The sequence below is a fragment of the Spodoptera frugiperda genome, chromosome 20, assembly GCF_023101765.2.
Source record: "Spodoptera frugiperda isolate SF20-4 chromosome 20, AGI-APGP_CSIRO_Sfru_2.0, whole genome shotgun sequence".
NCBI classification, from domain to species: domain Eukaryota; kingdom Metazoa; phylum Arthropoda; class Insecta; order Lepidoptera; family Noctuidae; genus Spodoptera; species Spodoptera frugiperda.
The window spans coordinates 11,607,329-11,629,330 of NC_064231.1; the positions used below are offsets into that span (position 1 = coordinate 11,607,329).

Sequence of the window (22,002 nt, forward strand, 5' to 3'; positions counted from 1 at the left end):
GAACCCAACCCGTTTTTCAACAATAGGGTAGATGACTAATTTTAGTTTTAATGTCCGTCTTGTAGTTTATTTTAAAATATTATACACGTATTTTTTATTTTCAACGTGAACGTTTTTTTTACGTGAACAAATAATTTCTAAGAATATATTGGTTTGAAATATCTCGTCTACGTTTCATGTGTAAACTTTGATTCGTTTCATCTAAGTATTACTACCTTATATGACAAAATTAAAAAATACATGTCTAATATTTTTTCATCACCTAACTGACGGACTAAATAGATATATTTTTTTATACCCCGTCATCATCCCTATTCCACTGGCAATCAATCGACCAACGATACAAAAGTACATTAATTGAAAGTCAAAAAACACTCAATATAACAACATTTCATCAGATTTATAAGCCCTATCATCCATCGCAACTTGCAACTATCCTATACCCATACACTCAGTATCCCCGACCGAGTACATCTAAATTAAATAATTGACTAGCTAGAAGCTATTTGAATTTTGATGAATGAATACTGACACTTGACGGTTCAATTGTACGTCTGGCCTCTTTTGGTGGAAGGGTGAATATTTTATATCATAGGTACTTTGGTTCCGTGGGATCATTCTAGCTGGTAGTGCTTCGACACGTGACGATTGGGTTATATAACGTAATATTTGCAGTCTGTTGTATATGAGTGCTTTTCCACCGGAGATGTGCTATGGTACATTGCTGTGGATGCGTTTGGCTTCCACCAGTCATTGGTATACGTAGCTTTGCATTAGTGGAAATGGACTCAGCTAAGCTGTTTTTAAATGGATATGTATGCTATGGATGTGTTAAATGGTTGGTTTCCCTACTATCGATACGTCGCATACTTGAGCTACGCATCTTCCTCCACAGTTACGCAGCTCAGTATCAGTGAAAACGGTCACATAGTTCCACAGCGTAGCTATTACATATTCGTAGCTACATAACACATCTCTGGTCGAAAAGCACTCTTAGGATTCGAATTTGCGATTCTTTGTTGTTATCTTGTTATTTTTTATAGACAAACCCTACAAGGGGATGTCAATAAAGGCATAGGAATGTTAAATGAAACACCACCTTTCACTAGTTTTAATAAGTTCTATTATTCGGCGGCTGTGGTCCATAGATATATACTTTAACTACTACCTATGACTTTACTATTACCATTCACTGTGTACTAAACAACATCCAATAAAGCTTTGTCCAACCCGAAAAGTGCACCCGAGAGACTATTTGCGCTGCAGTCGCGTTCACCACTCATCCGGTCATTTTCTCAATATGTCATTATCATCTACCATAAATTTTCCACTCATACACTGAAACTATTGTTACTAGAAGGTCAAAATAGAACAGTAACATATTATCATTATTACATGTACCTATACACTATATATCAATCTATGTAATACCAGTATAACATGGTCTCGCTTTATAAGATCTCTCCGCACATTCGACGGTCAGCTTATACTGGATTTGTATTACTTCATGTGTTATGTTGTGTGCATCAGTCATTTTCAATTAAAACAACAAATACATAAAATAAATATTTTATGTTAAACGGTTGTATACATAATAAAGGTAAGTGAGGAAACAAATAAATTATAATATTGTATGGTCACTAAAAAAGAGTGTCATGTGAAAAATCTGATTGATCTGTAACCTTAGTATGAGTTTGATTTACGTTTAAAGTAATCGCAACGAGAGCGCGTTCGGTGCTCTTATTGGCCGGCTCGAATAAACCAACCAATCAAACACATTACTACAGGTACAGTTGTCAGGAAGGGGGTGATTTAACCCAAAGAAACAAACAGGTCAAACTAAATAAAACCATTTTATAATAATAAAAATGCTAGTATAACTGCATATTTGTGGTTATGTTAGTGATAATCGTTTCGTTCATAACATTTTATTAAATTAGTCTTGTCACGTCATGCAGTTACTACTCGTATGATTGTTTATACATTGTTTCAATATGTCATTCATACATACACATACATACACGCCTGTCTCCCATGGGGGTAGGCAGAGACAATGGAACGCCAATTGCTACGATTCCTACACACCTCTTTCGCTTCATCACATAAATTATTAGCAATATATTTTAATACGTTACTTTGTTACTAAAAACATAAAATAGGTAAAACTACTATCGTACCTACGTCATGGTGGTCCGGAGTTTAAAGACGTCCGTTCCTCATACGTGAGGGCAAGGGATCGAAACCTACCAAATGCAAGTACCAATGTAACTTTTTTCGAGTTATATGTACTTTCTGAGATTATTTAAACACCACTAACAAACGGTAATGGAAAACATCGTGAGGAAGTTTGAAGTCGCCAACCCGCATTGAGTAAGCGTGGTGATTAATACTCAAACCTTCTCCGTGTGAGAAGATACCTTTGGTCAGCAGTGGCCACTTACTGCTTTTGATGATTGGTGACTACTTACGTAAAATTTTAAACGTTAATCATGTAAGGAAAACAAACAAACACACTTTCCTATTTGCTATATTAATGAGGATAATTAGGAAGAATTGCGGTCAAATTTCGTCACTAAGAAAATAGTTGATGGACAAACAATAAACGTGCCTACTATATGTATACAATTTAGTTTAAATAAACAAAATGAGTGTGTCATATGTCATGTCATATCAATAAATATTGTTATACAAATCCTAGTCACTCGTATAATGTCATTTTAATGAATGACCAATTACTACTTATCGGATGAAATATTTGCTTTAATTTACTTTATATCTATGCCACACACGATGATAATTACTTGGCCTTTTGTCTGTAATGTTAAAGTAATTAAACGGATTTACGAAGAAATAGTTATAACATGAAATAAATATACAAAGAAATATATACAATATATATATATACAAGGAGGATATCAATGGGGCTGTCGGTAGAGGGTGGCCTAGACGGACATTTTAAAAACCTGTGCGCCTGAGTTGTCTCCAATCCTGACACGTCTGTTCCGCCTTTCCTTAGAGACGGGTCAAGTGCCGGTTGCATGGAAGCTGGCCAACGTGCAGCCTGTGCCCAAAAAAGGTAGTCGTGCCGACCCCAATAATTACCGACCTATCTCGGTCACGTCCATACTCTGCAAGAGTATGGAACGTGTGCTTAACAACAGGCTCATGGCATACCTTGAAGGTAACGACCTCCTCAGCGATCGGCAGTATGGGTTTCGCCGCAACCGATCTACTGGGGACCTTCTTGCGTATGCCACTCACATTTGGAGCGAGGCCATCGAGAAGCACGGGGAAGCATTAGCTGTCTCGCTCGATATATCTAAGGCCTTTGACAGGGTATGGCACGACAGTCTTATCGGCAAGCTTCCTGCGTATGGACTTCCCGCTGATCTGTGCAGATGGATTGCAGACTTCCTGACGGATCGGTCAATTCGAGTAGTCATCGATGGCTGCTCGTCTGACCAATTTGGCATCAACGCCGGAGTCCCTCAGGGGTCAGTACTTTCAGCAACGCTCTTTTTGCTGCACATCAACGACCTGCTTAAGCCCGGTATCTTTGGGTATGCGGATGACAGCACAGTTGTTGAAAGGTATGTGTCCGATGCGCGGACTAGCGGAACACAAATCCAGTCTCTAAGAGAATCAATGGTCGAACGGTTGAACTCGTCCTTGAAGGCGGTCTCCGATTGGGGTGACGCCAACTTGGTCAAGTTCAACGCTACCAAAACCCAGGCGTGTCTCTTCTCTGCCAAACGGAGTCAATTTCCGCTGACTCCTACTTTCCGAAATGTATCCGTTCCAATATCGGATCATCTTGAGCTTCTGGGCGTAACTCTATCGCCAACGCTAAACTTCGGTTCTTATATAGAGTCGAAGGCGCATCTGGCTGGTAGGAAGTTGGGTATCCTCTCGAAGGTGAGACGGTACTTCACACCGAAACAACTACTGAGCCTGTACCAGGCGCAGGTTCGGTCATGTATGGAGTACTGTTCTCACCTTTGGGACGGCTCGGCTGGACACCAGTTGGATGCGCTCGAGCGCATTGAAAGGCGTGCCAAGAAGCTCATCAATGATGATGCGCTTGTGGAGGCCCGGCTTCAAAGCCTTGAACACAGGCGCAAGGTCGCAAGCCTTTCCGTTTTTTACCGGATACATTTCGGAGAGTGTGCAGGGGAACTGCACAACTTGATTCCCCCTAGTCCTTTCCATCAACGAACCACAAGACAATCGGCGAGGCGTCACCGTTTCATGGTGGATATCCCACCCACTCGCACGAAACGCTTCGCTTCAAGCTTCTTTGTGCGAACTGCTAGGGAGTGGAACTCCTTGCCGGAGTCTGTGTTTCCTGATGGGTACAACCTGGGTGTCTTCAAAGCCCGAGTGAATAGGTTGCTTATGGGCAGACGTGCTCCACCGTAGGCCGCATCATCACTTACCATCAGGCGAGATAGCGGCCAAACGTCGGCCCATTCAATATAAAAAAAAAAAAAAAACATATACAGACCACATTGATGATAGAAAGGCCAAAGTAAAAGTACCCTTAACCGACGAGCATGTATGAAAAGACTTCATGAGTGAAGCGAATGAAGTATGTAAGATTCGTAGCAATTGGTGTTTCATTGTCTCTACCTACCCCATTAGTCACAGGCGTGAGGTTATGTATATTTGTATAACTATACAATTTTATAATTTCAAAAATTAAAACATTCTAAAGAAATCTTATATTTCTTTCGTAATTAATAAAGGTTTTACTCGGTTAGTTAAACATAAAATTTTATTTATTACACACACGGATTTCACACATCACGTTACTTAGGTCAGAAATCACGCAGCAAATATATAGAAAAAGCTAATCTTTTATAACAATAAAACCACTTCTATAAGTAGTCAGTGTAAAAATGTTAACCACAGACGTTTTATATAAAAATACTCTTATAAATAAATATTTGTACAAGATATTACTTAACACGTAGTCATTGTGGTTTTGCGGTCGGTTACCTTTGGACGATTTATCATAATAACTAGCACATTGACACGCGATTATAGACCTTATCTCATTAGTTAGTACTAGTTAATTTTCCTCGTATTTTCCCATCTGATTTGATGGCTTTATGTTGCATGTAAGGATTTTCGTCTGCCGCAGACTATTAGGAATAATATGACGTTATTGATTATAGACTTTAGACTCCAAAATGATTGGCTTAGTTTTCGGGTTTTTACCTATAACATGTTTTCTCTGTCGTAATTTTTTAGACATTTTTTAGGGTTCCGTAGCCAAATGGCAAAAAACGGAACCCTTATAGATTCGTCATGTCTGTCTGTCCGTCCGTCCGTCCGTATGTCACAGCCATTTATTTCCGAAACTGTTGGGCTTATATAGTTGAAACTTTGTAGGTTGATGTATTTCGGTAACCGCTATTCGAATTTTGAATAAAAATTAATAAATTTAAAAATTAAAGGGGGGCACTCCATACATGGAACTGATTAAAAAAAATTTTTTTTCAGCTAACATATCCGTGATGGGTGTCTATGGATAGGTCTTTAAAAAAGACATCAAGGTTCCTAAAACCATTTTTCGTCAAAATTAACCGTTTGAAAGTTAGACGCTTCCAAAGTGGAAAAATGAGTGTCCCCCCCCCCTCTAACTTTTAAAATAAGAGAGTGAGAAAACTAAAAAAAATATATGCTGTAGATTTCAATAGAAACTAACAACGAAAATTGGTTTGAATCAGATATCATTATTAGTTTTTAAGAAATAAAATATTTTCAAAAACCGCAAATATAACTTTGTCGTTCATACAAACACTATGTAAAACCAAGTTATTTTATAACTTTTATATATATTATGTCATCTACTTGCTGTTACGGAACCCTTCATGGGTGAGTCCGACTCGCACTTGGCCGGTTTTTTCGCATAGCCCAGCTAATAAAATCAACAAATTGTAAAATCCACCTAGAGTTAAATATCGTCAGTAATCTTTACGGATGTTTATTTAATAACTGAGTCCAGTAAGTTTTATGAGTATGTCAAACCACGTAATAAACGATATATTATTGTGATTGGTCACCGAACCACAGAACATTTTTGTATGTATATATTCTGCAAAACTTTAACTACGACAAAACTTTGTCGTTATTAAAATTTGATCACCACATTCAATTTTGAAAGAAAATTGAAAAACTTCTTAAAAGTGAATTACATAATGATAAAAAGACATGCACTTTATCAAAGGTACTTTATCGGTTCATTTAACTGCCTTTTCCAATCCAACATACCACGAAACATACCAAAAACCACAGTCCACTTCATAATCAGAGTTCAGATACAACTTTTCAAAAATAAAAAAATATATATTATTATATGAAAAGTTCAAAGTATGAGTCGTCATTTATAGTAGAAGGTAGTTCCTAGACCTCATGGGAAATTACAAGGCAACCGTCCTAGGTGATTGCTTTACTGGAGTTCAACTCTTACATCATTCCGTACACCAGCTATTATTTACATTTCATAACTTTCTTCTATACCTAGTTTTTATTTGTGTGCGTAGAAAGAAGATTGCTTTTTTTTTCTTTGAAAAGATTAGATTGTTTGTAGAACTATTAGATGTATGTTTACGCTAGACGTATGCGTATATACCAGTAAATACCTATCCGGTTTACCGGGGCTCCGGCTCAACGAGCAGGAGTAGAAACGGGGTGGTTTTTAGTCAGTAAGAGTCTGACACTCCCTCTCACCTCTCGTGTCAGAAACGTCATTGAATAATAATCCCCCTTTAAAATTCACTAGTAAATAGCTTAATTCGGGTCGCACCACGTATTAAGTACTTTTACCTAATGCAATAAATCTCACTAGTCGCCCTGATAGTTGTGAAAAACTAAACAACTCTAGATTTTATGAGGAACCAGCCTTTTTCTCTTAATAGACATGCTCTGAAGTTTATACTGTGCAACGCATGTTAAGTTACTCCCATTATTTGAGCAAAAATTAGTATTAATTTTAGGTTAAATGTGGTTTATAATTATTCTAATGTATAAATACAAAAGTATTAAAAATAATAAATAGTTTTAATACTTTTGTATTTGTTCGCAGGTGAAATGAGTGTGATATACATATTCACGCGATATCGCTTCAATTGGGATGAAGTTAAATACAGCATCTTCTCTTCGTACAGTCTAATCACACATTCCGTGGGTAAGTCACTTTTTAATAACTAACTTCTTAAAGATATTACACGAAGCAAATTAGTCAAAAGATATATCTACTAATTTTTTATACAACCTTATATTATATACTAGCTGCTTCCCTGCGGTTTCGCCCGCTCTGGTCGGCACCTTTTGATCGTAACGTGATGTTTTATAGCCTATAACCTTCCTCGACAAATGCGATATTCAAAACAAAAAGAATTATTCTAATCGGACCAGTAGTTCTAGAGATTAGCGCGCAAACAAACAAACTCTTCAGCTTTGAACTATAATATAAGTACAACCTTATATTATATATAAAGTTACACTTTAATTGACTAATGACTGGTAAACATGTCCATATTGAATACAATCTCAACATATAGAAGAACTAGCTTCTGCCAGCGCCTTTGCCCGCGTTCTCATGTGTTTAAAAGCCAGCTTATATCCTGTCTGTATACCAAATTTCATTAAAATCCGTTCAGTAGTTTCAGCGCGATTGACGGACAAACATCCAAACAAACAAACTTTCACATTTATAATATTAGTGTGAAGTGTGATTGATTATCATCTAACTAGCATTTAAAGAAATAGAATTTCTTAGTGTCTCTTTAAGTCCCTTTAAGGTCATTTTGCGAGTACTACAATTATTTCAGAAACCAATAACTATTAATTTCAGAAGCGACATCTGGCAGCTAAGTCTAAACAAAATATATTGCTATTTTGTCATCATTTTAATTCAGATTTATGTTCAACTTGACTCCAAAAGGTCGAGTGGTAACAAATTAGTCTCTTGGCACTAATTTCAAACTATACCTGACTATTTTCCAAAATAACTATTGTAAAAGCCCATTACTAAAATAGGCAGCGCTAAGGGGCTTGTCTTCTTTTAGAAGGATATTCAAGGTGATATATTCAACACACTAATATTATAAATGTAAAAGTTGGTTTGTTCGGTTGTTTGGATGTTTGTCTATCAATCACGCTGAAACTACTGAACAGATTTTGATGAAATTTGGTATACAGACAGGGTATGAGCTAACTTGGGTATCAGGATACTATTTATCCCACGGGTACGCGGACTAAGCCGCTAATAGAAGCTAGTACCAAATAAAATAAGTTTGTGGAAAATCCATTTCCATGTTTACTATAATAATATACCATTATAAAAGAAGGTACCACTAAATGTCAAAATGTCATAATAGACAAATTAGTATGCAATACAGTACACGAGTTAACAATAAAAAGCCAATATGATACATATCTAAAAATATACTTCTAAATATATTATGTCCTTTCCACCAGGAACCCTATTTTCCATCAGCGTGTTCAGTAAGAAGCTGAAGGCAGACGATGCAGTACTTGGAATCATTTCAACCAGCAGCAAAATATGTGGAGCAATGGTATTCGCATTCGCTAGGAATGACTATGAAGCATATTTATGTAAGTATAAGGTTACTTTTTCTTTGTACTCTAATCATTCTCAGCAGTGAGTTACTCGTGACTTTTGACTTAGGTTAAACTTGTGAGAATATTAGCAAGTGTCATATTAGCTACTGTTAGTGTGTCCCATCCAAATATGCTGTTGATGATGAAGTAGATTTAGTTTTAAGTCTGTACTGCGCTCTGATTGGCCAGCGCGAATAAACCAAACAATCAGAGCGCCGAACGCTCTCTCGTTTCGCTCAACGTAAAACAAACTCGTACTAAGGGTACTGTACTGACATAGACCATCGTAAATATGTAGAAGTAATAGCTTTACATATCTCGATAACATGGAGTGGATCATGAACTGAAAATACTTTACTTTGCTCACACGTTCAGAGCCGATACAAAATTATTATGCAATTATACAATCTCAATTAATATCTCAATTACACTATACTTATTCTTGTCTATTTACAAATATGTAGGTGTCTAGTCTTTGCAATTATCGCTCAGTAATCAAAGGATAGAATTATTGGTTATTGACCAGACTGGCCTCTAGTGGAGTGGTAATACTGATAACGATATCAGTGTATACAGTATCGTGATTTCAAGTGTTGTGTACGAAAGATTTAACCACGTGCATTGTGTGCATCATTACTTAATCGTGTGTTATGTTTCACGATTTGTTTATTTATTGTATTGTGTTGTACAAGTTTATATTGATGACATAGGTGGCAGCATAGATGAGAGAGATCTGTACATTAGTTATATGCACAGAAAAAGGGACCTTGAAAAGAATGGTTGTAAGGGTCAACTTCTCAAGACTCATTGTTGATTTTGACTGCACGGTTGGTGCGGTGGCTGGGCAACTGGCTGCCGCGCAACGGGTAGCGGGTTCGATTCCCGCACGGAACAACTCTTTGTGTGATCCACAAATTGTTGTTTCGGGTCTGGGTGTCATGTGCATATGAACTTGTATGTTTGTAAACGCACCCACGACACAGGACAAAATGCTAATGTAGAGCAACGTTTTTTTTACTAAAAAAATATATCATTACTTTAAAATTTCTACTGCTATAACAGATCGATTTATCATCAAATATTTGAATTGCTATTGTGTTAACCATCCCATGAAATACCAAGAATTTCATATGTTCTTTAATGATCCTTAGATTCGATCCAAAAAATTCTCCAACGCTCCTTTATAGTTTTAACTACTTAGGCAAATAATATATTAAACCATATTAACTAAATAATAATAATAACTATGACTAAAATATTTACATCTTAAAAATTCCTTAATAGAAATAATAACTTAAGTTAGTTAATATTAGTGTTTCTTTTGCGTCAGAAAATAATCCTCTTCAGAGTCGTAATGTCGTAATAGCGCTCAAAAATGGCTCCTACATGTATACTAATAGCAAAAAGACGACGTATAAAAGTTTGGCGATATTCCAAGTATTGGTGACATGTGTCCAACTGCAATCCATTTACATTCGACAGTTTATTTCTTTTTTATGGAATAAACCGGTAAACGAACAGACGGATCACCTGATGGTAAGCAATCGCCACCGCCCATGGACACTTGAAACACCAGAGGCATTACAAGTGCGTTGCCGGCCTTTTAGATGCTAGGAATTTAAGGGTTGTTGGAAAGTCGGGGTTTGGGAAGATAGGTTATGATAATTTAGTTTTCAACGTTATTTTTGTCTATTTCAGCACCATTATTGGAAATCTTAAACGGCACCTCCGCGATAGCTCTGCGATCTATTGCTTCTAAATTAGTCACTTATCAAGAATTAGGTAAGTTGATCTTAGTCATGATTAATTACTAGTGTTTAATATTGTATGTACGAGTATGTTTTTTTTTTTTTTACTCTCTACATAAAACTATTTATAAGTGGTGATCATATAAAATGATTATAAGGATCTGAATTATCTGAAACTATCTAACAGATATGAAGCTATTTAATAGCTCTTCAGATGGACTCTACAAGTACCAAAGCGTTAAATTAAAAGAGCCTTTATCTAAAAACACTAACAGCTATATCTACAAATATTTTTTTCTAACTAACTGTTGAAGACTTCGTACAAACAGAATGAACCATACACAATCACAAATCTTACTATAACTTATACCTAGATACTTACTTAAAATATCACTAATATTATACACTCTTCAATCTTACAGGCAAAGTGTTCTCATTATTCGGTGTGGCGGAGACGGTGATGCCGATCATATTCGCGCCGCTCTACTCCAAGATATACATAGCAACACTGACTGTGTTGCCAGGGACCGTGTTCCTCGTCAGCGCCATCGTTACCATACCTGCCCTTGGAATTTTTGGGTAAATATTGTCCTACTATTACTACTTTACATTACACAATTCCTCCCTTCCCAATCTTCTCAATCCCCGATTCCCCAACAACATTAAATTCCTAACCCCGAAAACGCACTGTAACGCATTTGGTGTTTCAAGTATCTATGGGCGGCGGCGATTGCTTACAGGTGATACGTCTGCTCGTTTACCGGCGTGGTCCATAAAAAAACATTATTACTTTACATTAGTTACTTTGGTATCACATCACATCACATACATCATCAGTCTATAAGTGGCCACTGCTGTCCAAAGGCCTCTTCTCACATGGAAAAGGTTTGAGCATTAATTTGGTAGATTTGATCAGAATTGCTCTGGAGATTTAGTCATAGCAAAGTTGTTTATTGTTCATCACCCAATTCTAATCGCTAAACAAATGAAAATGATTGTGTATTAAAAGAAGGAACACGAAGTTTGCAATTAAGATATAGGTTTAGCAACATACAATTTTAAACTAAGGGTTATCAGGAAATAATATTATAGAAAATTTGAAGTTACAATAACTCTTTGCGTATCTAAGAACACGGATACTTTTACCGTGCCTAAAAGTTCCACTAGTAACTCGACTTAGGAAGCAGTACAATTCTAAAACAAAATAACGAAACCTCAACAGAGGTTTCAGATTTCTCGGTTATTTCCCAGCCACAATCCGACCACGTTACAAAACCATTACTTAAAACCAATATCGGTACAAATACAGGGCAACCTCCGTTTATAATCCGATAAAATGGATGATATCAAAAGGCAAACAGAATATTCTAGAAATTCTTATCCATTTATTTATTCGGCGACAACTCATAATGCGTTATTCGTAACCAGATGGTGAGGGGACCTGTTTTCTCAGAGCTTAGGTATTGAGCTAACATCTGCGGTATATTTTTACATTTATTTATCAAAGAAAAGTGATATTAAAAGCTCTTCATCATTTCCAAGATGGAGTGTTGTTAGTACTTGAGTTACAGTTTTATTGACCTCGTTGAGTAAATGGTCGTTTGTATGACTGGCAAGAAAGAAATCTCAATTTCGATCTCGTTTTCAATCCCGGTTGAAAATAGAAGCATGTCAAAGTCAAAGTGGAAAATTATTTATTTCAAATAGACCGAGAAGGCAGTTTTGAACGTCAAAGCAAATATTACAATATAACAAAAACAAAATGTCTGTCTGACGGTCAGTCCTCTAGTGAAGCTTTTTACTCGTTCCAAACTATTTACGTATTTATATATATATATATATAGATATTTTAATCACACGTAAACGTGTGATTAAAATATGCGGTTTAAAAAGTCATCATAGAAAATATTATTATATCTGACGATGATCAATCCTTAAACAAATGAAGATAGAACAAAACAAAGTCATAATTGATACCATTGGAATTTTGTTTAATATTTAAACTGCCAAACAAAGGGCGTACTTATTTATAACAGCAATAGAATTCAATATGCCATGTTGTCAAATGTCATTGTGAATGTTTGTAAACCTTGGCGCCTATATTGAGACAATTGTAACGTTCATTGTTTTTTAAACTTGTAGAATGTTTAATTTCGAATGGTAGAAGTAAAAATATAATTTGTAGGTAGTCTAAACTCGAAGGAGTAACCAGGAATCTAGAGGTTTGATATAAAACTCGAAGTAATATTATTATTGGTAAAGAGTAAGTAGGTGTGTGGGAGTGGGAGAGCCATGCTTTGGCGCAAATTGGCCGGCTCGACCAGACTGATACCACGGCCTCACAGAAAACCGACGTGAAATAATGCTTCCGTTGTGTTTCGTTTTGTGACTTCCCAATCATCGATTCTCCAACAACTCTTAAATTAAGAACCCTCAAGAGGAACTTGTAACGCCTATGGTGTTTCGGGTGTCCATGGGCGGGGGCGATTGCCCACCATCAAGTGATCCATCTGCTCGTTTACTGGCTTAAACCATAGGTGTAACTGTTGCAGACTCCACGACATCCCAAGATTTTTGAGAATAAATCAAAAGTATTTTTTCATTTATATGTATGTAAATAAGACTGACAATTAAATGTGTTTGCTAATTATATTTTTTCTATATTCCAGATGGTTCTACCACCAACACAAGAAGGATGAGAAAGAGAAAAGACTGAACGTGCCAAATACTCCGCCCCTGCCAGGGGATAGTCCTGTAATGTCCGCGTAGACAACAATACTCTATTTAGTCGAGTCTCTAACTATTGAGTCCAGTCTTCGATCATGACGAAAACATGTCGCAAAAGTATCCCGATTTAAGACACTCATACGCTTAAATGTTTGTGTGTATAGCATACTGATAAATTGAACAAACCTCAGTAAAACATTAATGAGATTAGTTCATTATAAACCTTCTCTATAATGAACAGTATCGAAATTAAGACGTTTGTCATCGCATCAAATATAAAAAATTGGCAGTAGAATAATGTTCTTTTTGATCTAAATTACGTTATTAATAAAAAAAATATTTCATTTTTATAAATAGAGTCCAAATTACAACGGGGTGTTCTTTTTGTGAGGACGTTGTTTGCTGCCAATTGTGATATGTATAATTGATCGAAGGGTCCAATCGTGAATTTAAACTAGGTACGTAAAAAGAAATATTTGGTCCAGCCGTTTTAATGTGAGAAATTAACACATTTAAGTATAAAAATAATTAAACTTTGTAGTATGATTAAAAAAAAAAAAATGAATCCTTATACAAAAATATTTAGTTTTTGTTTTGTAAAATTTGTTGTGAATGCTCTTGTATTTTTATTATCAGACAAAAAATACGTAAATAATATTAAGAATAATTTACTTATAGTTAATTTTTTTAACTGGTTGATGAATTAATGTTACCTATATTAATGTATGTAAAAATACTTTAAAATAATAAAATATCATTTAGCAACTATTTTGTGAAATGTGTACGTTTTTCTTTCTAAAATCCAAAACCAAAATATATCATCATTATCAAAGTTAACTAACTTGGAAGAAGTAACATTGGTACTTGCCGTTGGTAGGCACCCTCATGCACGCGAAGCGGGCATCATAAACCTTTGGACCACCACAACACTGCTGCCCGGTCTTCGTCAACTGAGTACTCTGTTAGTAGACTCATGCGACACTCGAGAAGAATAGAGGTGGTGACAGATTCATTCCATTTTCCATAATACACAGCTAAATTATAGTAACTTTAAAAAGTTATTTTTTATCAAAAAGTACTGCTGACAAAATCCCCGATCTCCGTAAACCATACTATCTCGACTATAAATATAATCTTGTTAAAGTGACTAATTCCCTAATTCATAGTGACGTGGAGCAACCAGGTATGCAGGCAAACACACCGTAAATATCACTTTAGTGGAACACCGCATCATGCACTGTTGGCCTCGTATATCCGAATTATATAATGTACTATTCCTGTCATTTCGGCTAACGGATTTGGCTATGGAACTATGAACACCGTAAACTAATGATCCCCCGTAGTTACTTTTAAATATCGAATGGTGGACTCATGATCAAATCGTTTATGGTCTAAGCAAAAAGTGGCTTGTATCATTAATTGCTGGCTTCGTAACTATTAGAATAGTTAGAAAGAAAAAAAATTGTTGTATACTATAAAATTCAACTCTGTTGTGACATGAAAAAGGACACAAACGTTTCAGCGCTTGAATACCCATTAAAATCACCCGATGACTTCTCCCGCTTTGGGCGAGAAGAAAGGGAGTGTCAGACTCTTGCTGACACCACCCCGTTCCTATTCCTGATTTTCGAGCCAGAGCCTTAGTAAACCCGCTAGATATTCCGCAACTCCTAGCTCTTTAATACCCGTGAGTGTAAATATTCTTTAATATTATGCTACAAATAGTGAAAACTTCCCAAACTACTGAAACATTTCCACAAAACACCTAAGAGAGATCAAATTCTAAACTGAATAATTTCATTAAAACCTAGCGAATTTGTCTAGGTCTAACAAATGTCTGTAATGGCAAAAGTTTGAAACTAACTATGTACTCGTAGTAGTTCGTCATTGTATTATTACAACCAGCGTAGTGCCCTTTGCGAGACATCAAAGGTACTTACGAAGCTGTCCAAATATTTGTACTACACCTTGAGTGCTATAAATGGCTAGTAATTGGACTTACTTTGATAGTAAAATTGAACTACTTTTTATATAGGTACTTACGTACTACTTATAGTAGTGTTAAATGTTGTAGATAGGGGTGTACAATATAAGACCCGCTTCTCACCGGTTAGGTTATAAGTCCCATAAAATAAAGGTAGTAAGCCAAGCACAATTGCAGACTCTAAGCTATTACAGTATACCTGATCTGGAGCTTCGGACTACCTAGCATGTTTACCGGGGCTCCGGCTCGAAAAGCAGGAGTAGGAACGGGGTGGTTTTTAGTTAGTAAGAATCTGAACCTCCCTCTCGCCTCGCCCAAGGCGGGAGAAAACACTGGATGATTTTCCGCCCTCAAAAAAAAAGCTATTACAGATTACGGTAACTTTTTGAAAAACCAAAAAATACCAAACATTGCTTTGTCTGATCAACCCAAAACTCTGTAATAACTGGGACACGCAGTATATTGAATGCTATACATATATTTAATTGATGTAAACACTAGTCTGTGTTATTTTCAATGTATGTGTTTCCATTGTGGGACATGCTTAATTTAACAAATAAAAAAATCCTTTTTTGGCAGTCACACTTTTATTATTGAAAATTGAAAAAGCTTAATAGTACTTTACACAACTCGATTATAAATCCATGACACTTGTACGTTAAAACAACATTTTTATTTTAAATCGTTACAATGAAAAACCCGAAATCCAATAGATTTGTGTAAAAATAACACAGTTTTTCCGATAGTGCGTTTGTTTTTTTATCCGTTTGAAGTATGAATGTGATTTTTATGTGTACCAATAGAATTTTAATGGCTATGTTGGCTTTGGGATAGTTTTACAGCAGTGATACGGTCAGTTACGTTACTTTTTGTTCATATTGATAACCTAAATGTTTCTAAATTAAATCAATGGATTGCTTTTATGGTAGATTTTTTTCAGTTCTACCTACATATTACATAGGCGTCTTTTGTAGCTATTGTCATTTTGAATTAGTTTAGACAAAGAGGTCTGATTTTGAGAATGTAAAGTTCTTTATTTTTTTTTATTTTTAGGATAATTATTTATTTATTTTTAGGGCAATATTTATTTATTTTTAAAATTTATATAACAACAAGCATAGCAACAAGAAGCCAATTACAGGTTCCGACGTATAGACACAGAAAAAGTAACAGAAAACTTGGAAAAAAACGCTAATAATTATTATCTTACAATGATAATTTTTATGAAAAACTAAACAGTAATATTAATGACGCATAAGTATAAACGTTAACATAATACTCAACTCTACGCCACTACTACGAATTTACAAAATCTCTATTATTCATTCTTGACCTGAAGATATGTAGGACCACCGACCCTATGTAATGAAAAATAGCATTCAAAGTTGCAATCAAAACTACATATCATAACTTCGATCTATCTTATTACTTCCTTATACTCAAAAGCCTCTAAAACCAAATAATCCGTAATCACAATTGACCTTTAGTTCATAAACTCATCATGATATTCGTAATCAGAATAATTGAGTGAAGTTGTAATTTATTCCTTATGTAAACTGAGTTTAAGGGCGAAGTTAATCAGCAAAGATATGGTATTCGAGTTAATTAAGTTTCACACTCGGTATGGAAATAATTGCTCGGCGATGTAAGCAGGCGACGTAGTGAAAGCGTAGCGTATAATTTATATTGGAGATAGTTTCTAAGTATGTCATATACTATAATTTAAAATTAATAAATATATGCTTAAATTAAATTCAAAGATTGGTTACATGTATGAACTTAGAAGTTACTATACGAACTTAATCATAGTGAACCTTTTCCCAGTGCTTAACAAAAGGACCACCTAACACTAAAATAAAATATACGAAAAAAAAATATACTAAATATAGAAATTCTCCTATAATATTACCTTCTGATTATTTTGTCACGTGATCCAAGACAATCCTTCATGTACCTGGTTGTATCTACCGTATATCCTGGCTTACAGGAGTTGCAGCGGTATGGGAGATTGTGGCGGGCTTGTCCCAAAAAAAAGTCATAGACGCAGACTTAGTTTTAGACTTAAACCTATATTAACCTCCTTAGCATGCGCTAAATTCTATAGCAACATGAAATATCTTAGTGAATCTCCTTATACAGCACAAACCCAATCTATTCCCAAGTTTGCAAGACACCAAAAACTCATGACAAACGACACGAGTGTAAGTGAAAAGCAATGTTTTGTGCGGACTGATTTGCCTAAATCTAAATAATGGCGGTACCTAACTACGTACAATTATATATTCCGAGTGTTTTGCCAGAAGGAATTATACAGACAACTTCGGGCCACGACTCGATTCTACGATACATACATGCTTGGTTGCTATTTTGAGTTACGAAGTTTGTTTGGAGTTTTATTCTGTAGTGTTTGATGAACATTGACGAAAATATATATAGACTTTTTTTCGTCTACATTAACAGCCTACTGCTGGTTTAAGAGCCTGCTATAATACATACCATAATAATCAAGTAAGGCGAGTAGGTATCGGAGCTATATATCTTCTTCAAACCTATAGAATTTTGTTGAACACGTTGCCCCACTCTCTAGAATTTTCTTCTGAATCGTGGGTGGTTTTACAAACATCAATTTTACATATATGTTACAGTCAGAGTGATTAAACAGCAATTATTCATAATGACTGGTTATTATGAATAATCGTATAAAAATGCCAAATTCACTAGACAATGTAATAAATTAATCACTTTATCTGGATATTATTCATAATAGGGAGTCCAAGTTAGTCAAAGTAATAATACATGTGTAACTCAAAATGTCACAAGACTTTTACTTGTAAGAATAACTTGTAAGAATAAAAATTAATCTTTAAGATCAAAGACTAATTTGTTTTGGCATAAATTTGATTCGCATAACGTTAGTATGCCTAATAACTTATGTAGGAAATGGTGGTAGAGAACTTGTAGTGTCCTATACATAATTTGACTGCACGGTTGGCTCGGTGGCTGGGTAACTGGCTGCCGTGCAACATGTAGTGGGTTCGATTCCCGCACGGAGCAATTCTTTGTGTGATCCACAAATTGTTGTTTCGGGTCTGGGTGTCATGTGCATGTGAACTTGTATGTTTGTAAACGCACCCACGACACAGGAGAAAATCCTAGTGTGGGGCAACGTCTTTAAAAAAAAAAAAAAAAAAATTCTGTTCAAACTAATTTGCTATAGTTTCTGTAACAATTAAATAATAATGTTGGTTAAAAATTTAATATGCTATGCAAAAAAAGTTAGTGACAGAACCGAATTGCTACAAAACCGACTCCACGTAGTCTTGTTTGTCCTACCCCTAGAGTGTAATTTAAAATCGCGTAGGCGCGTAGGAGCGAGGCGGCCCGCAGCGCCGGAGCCATGACAGAAACCCTGCCTGCTGCATGCTGTATATTTGTTTGCATGCTGCTCGTTTTATTACATTATCCAAGTCTTCGAAGATAGTATATAAAATTACTAGTTAATGTGATTAATTTTGTGACATTTATCACTTTATCTAAATTAAGTAGACGTTATATATAATTGCTAGACAGTATATATAATATCAAGATTTATTACTTTGGCTGTGACATATACATACATGACACTCAGACCCGAAACAACAATTTATGTATCTTGTAGCTGCTGTGTGATCGTGATGGTTTATGTTGCTCCGTGCTGAAATCGAAGCCGCTAGATGTTGGGCGGCAGCCGGTTGCCCAGCTACCGCATAAACAATGCAGTCATATATAGATATAGTATATAGACAACCGTAACATCCGAAGTCATATATATAGATAAAATATCGTAGTCATCTAATCTCAGACGAATCCGAGTTGTCTCGGAATACATCTTCCGCGTTTATGATTGTTCCACGAGTCTGTTGTGAAGGGCTGTAATGGTTGCATATATTATCATAACAACTTTCTCGATGAGAAAAATATTTAATCCTAACTCCGAGGCCTCAATAACGATGGCTGCGTGTGCGACTAAGTACGCTTCAAGAATATACCATAGAAACATAAAGATAAAAAGAATAGTAGTAGTATCTTAGGCCTTTTATTCTCCTAAAGGGTAGCTAAAAAACTATTATATTTTTAATAATATGAAAAAAAATCAAAAGTTTAAATTCATTTTATGAGCTCCAATTAATACAAGATTCACATATTGCTTTGCTCTACTGTCTTAGGAACACTTCACAAACGGAAAATGTCTCTACTATTTTTGTAGATGTGGGAATAATCCACTCAAATGAAAACGTGATTAATTCGTTAAATAGCTACTCAAATCATGAACTAATGTTATAATTATAAAGGACAACGATAAATAGAAGATGACCCCGATCTCTAAATAACCAATAAATGCTAAATAAACATAAAACGACCACAAATCTATTCATCCACGTAAGATCGTTAGTAATTTCCAAAACAGTATTTAAAATTTGAAAACCTCATTAAGATAGGCGAGCTTCCACATAAAGGGTTTTGGAATAATACAAAAGATAATTTTCGCTTATTCATTAAATGTAATTAAAAGGGGGTGGTAATGGTGGCGGCTTCGCGAAATTAATATCATGCAAAATAAGGGGCCAAGTCAGTGGCTGGCTGATTTTCGTGTTAGGTGTTAAACACACTGAGGGTGACAGTGACCTTCAACACGTCTATTGAGAATTATAAATATTATAAGCTTTGCAATTTGAAAGACCATGGGTTAATGTCAATATAAATAATTTCTGATTTTTTGGGTTAATCCACAAATCCGATAAATAACAATTCACGTAAATCGGTGATTAACATTTTAAGCTGCATAATTTTCTTCGTATCAATTATCGTGTACGGTGTTTCAATTAAATTATTCAATCTATAACCATTTTCTATCGAACTATTGTGATACTAATTACAAAAACTGCTAAATGTTCACATAAGTGTATATTGAAGTAAATAACTTCATATTTCCACGTTAACAGTACAGTAACTTACGGGTTTACCGTGGCTCCGGATCTAAAAGCAGAAGTAGAAACGGGGTGGTTTTTAGTCAGTAAGAGTCTGACACTCCCTCTCGCCTCGCCCAAGGCCGGAGAAAACATATTAGAATAATTTTCCTCCCTCAAAAAAAACAATTCAGTAATATTCATGTTTATTATTTAAGAACAAGTTTACAACTAATCTCTGAAAATTCTCAGTGTATCCTCACCCTTACAATCGTGATCCACCGGGCGGCTCGTTAGCGGTAGATGCGACGAGTTACTGACAGTTTTTAGAAGCGGTGTGAAGTTTATTATGTTTCACTTTTCATTCAGAAGCCAGTGTACATACTCATCATCTTTTCTAAGGTATAATATGTCTAGTATGTATAATATCTACATTGCATTTTGTGAACTATGTTAACACTAAGTTCTGCTAGTGACTTCGTGCGCATGTATAAGTGATTCCTGAAATCCTCTCTTAGTGGGTCTACACTCCTTAAGAAACATACATGCCAAGTTTCAGCTTCCTAGGTCCAGTAGTTTTGGCTGTGTGTTGTCTGTCAGTCAGTACTAAGTAGTAACAGCAGTCAGCAGTTTCTTCTCACGTATTATACTAGGTATTTTTTCAACCAATCTTAGACGTTTTAATGTGCCATACACATCACTTATTTCACCTAAAGGAAAAATGAGGCAATCAGAGGTGCAAGCTCAGTAGATATAGTTTTAGCGAGCTATCTTCAGAAAGACAAAATATTTATTTATTTTAATATGCGTTTTGCTATACTGATCATTATTTTAGACTACTGATTTCTACGCACAGGAATCGAACCAGCGCTACAGCCTGTTGTCCAGCCATGACTATTATGCTTGTGGTTACACAAACCAACAAGAAAGCTAAACTACCAAACATGAGACGTCGTAATAATATTACAGGTAATTCAAAGTATCAATATCATCATATTATTATACACACAACCTACACACAGCAGATAATACACAATAATAATAATAACAACGACGCTCTCAACAATGTGTGTATAATTGTGTATTACCGTGTATTATTGCACAATGAGTATTATTATTGAATTAACAGTTTACCCGAGATTAGCTAATAGTCCATTACAGGATAATTGGGGCTGAAGTCATAACATGCCTATTTAGACAGGCTTTTAAGGGGCTTAGGAATGGAAATGGTGGTCCTATATTGGGTAGCTATATGTGAGTATTTATATATACAGTGTTAATGTAGATAATTGTAGTGTATTAGGTTTATTAGTTACACTTGGACTGGTTCCATTAGCCTCGTAGTGAGTGGTTATAATTATGTAGTCTCAGGTTTGATTCTCGCTTCTATCTGGTCTAGTTCCTATTTGTCTGACTTTTAAATAAAACATCTGGTCTCGTTCCTATTTGTCATTTTTTTATGAAACAAGTCGGTAATCGAGCAGACGTATTACCTGATGGTAAGCAATCGCCGCCGCCCATGGACACTTGAAACACCAGAGGCGTTACAAGTGCGTTGCCGGCTTTTTGGGAGTTAGGAATTTAAGGGTTGTTGTTCGGGAATCGGGGATGGGGAAGATTGGGAAGGGGGGAATTGGGCCTCCGGTAACCTCACTCACACAACGAAACACAACGCAAGCGTTGTTTCACGTCGGTTTTCTGTGAGGCCGTGGTATCACTCCGGTCGAGCCGGCCCATTCGTGCCGAAGCATGGCTCTCCCACACTATCTACTTGTCTGACTTTTAAATGCAACTCCTGAATCGAACATGAACTAATTTTAAAATTCAACCACATTATCTGTAACCACATACTTCATCATCATCATTAGCCGTAAAATATCCACTGCTGAACAAAGGCCTCCCCTTTAAAAGAGGGGGGGGTTGCCATAATCCCCACGCTTGGCAGGTGGCTTGGGGATCACAGTTA

At 35.8% G+C, this 22,002-nt stretch overlaps 1 protein-coding gene across 1 annotated transcript in view; it reads left to right on the forward strand.

Annotated features, from left to right (window-relative positions):
* Positions 1–13,884, forward strand: part of LOC118282090 (proton-coupled folate transporter-like) — a 21,409-nt gene extending 7,525 nt beyond the window's left edge. The window contains exons 3-7 of the mRNA XM_035603008.2: positions 7,091–7,192; positions 8,488–8,625; positions 10,330–10,413; positions 10,802–10,958; positions 13,049–13,884. Coding sequence (XP_035458901.2) covers positions 7,091–7,192; positions 8,488–8,625; positions 10,330–10,413; positions 10,802–10,958; positions 13,049–13,148 — 581 coding nt within the window. The 3' untranslated portion in view covers positions 13,149–13,884. The remainder of the gene's footprint in view (positions 1–7,090; positions 7,193–8,487; positions 8,626–10,329; positions 10,414–10,801; positions 10,959–13,048) is intronic.
* Positions 13,885–22,002: the final 8,118 nt, after the last annotated feature.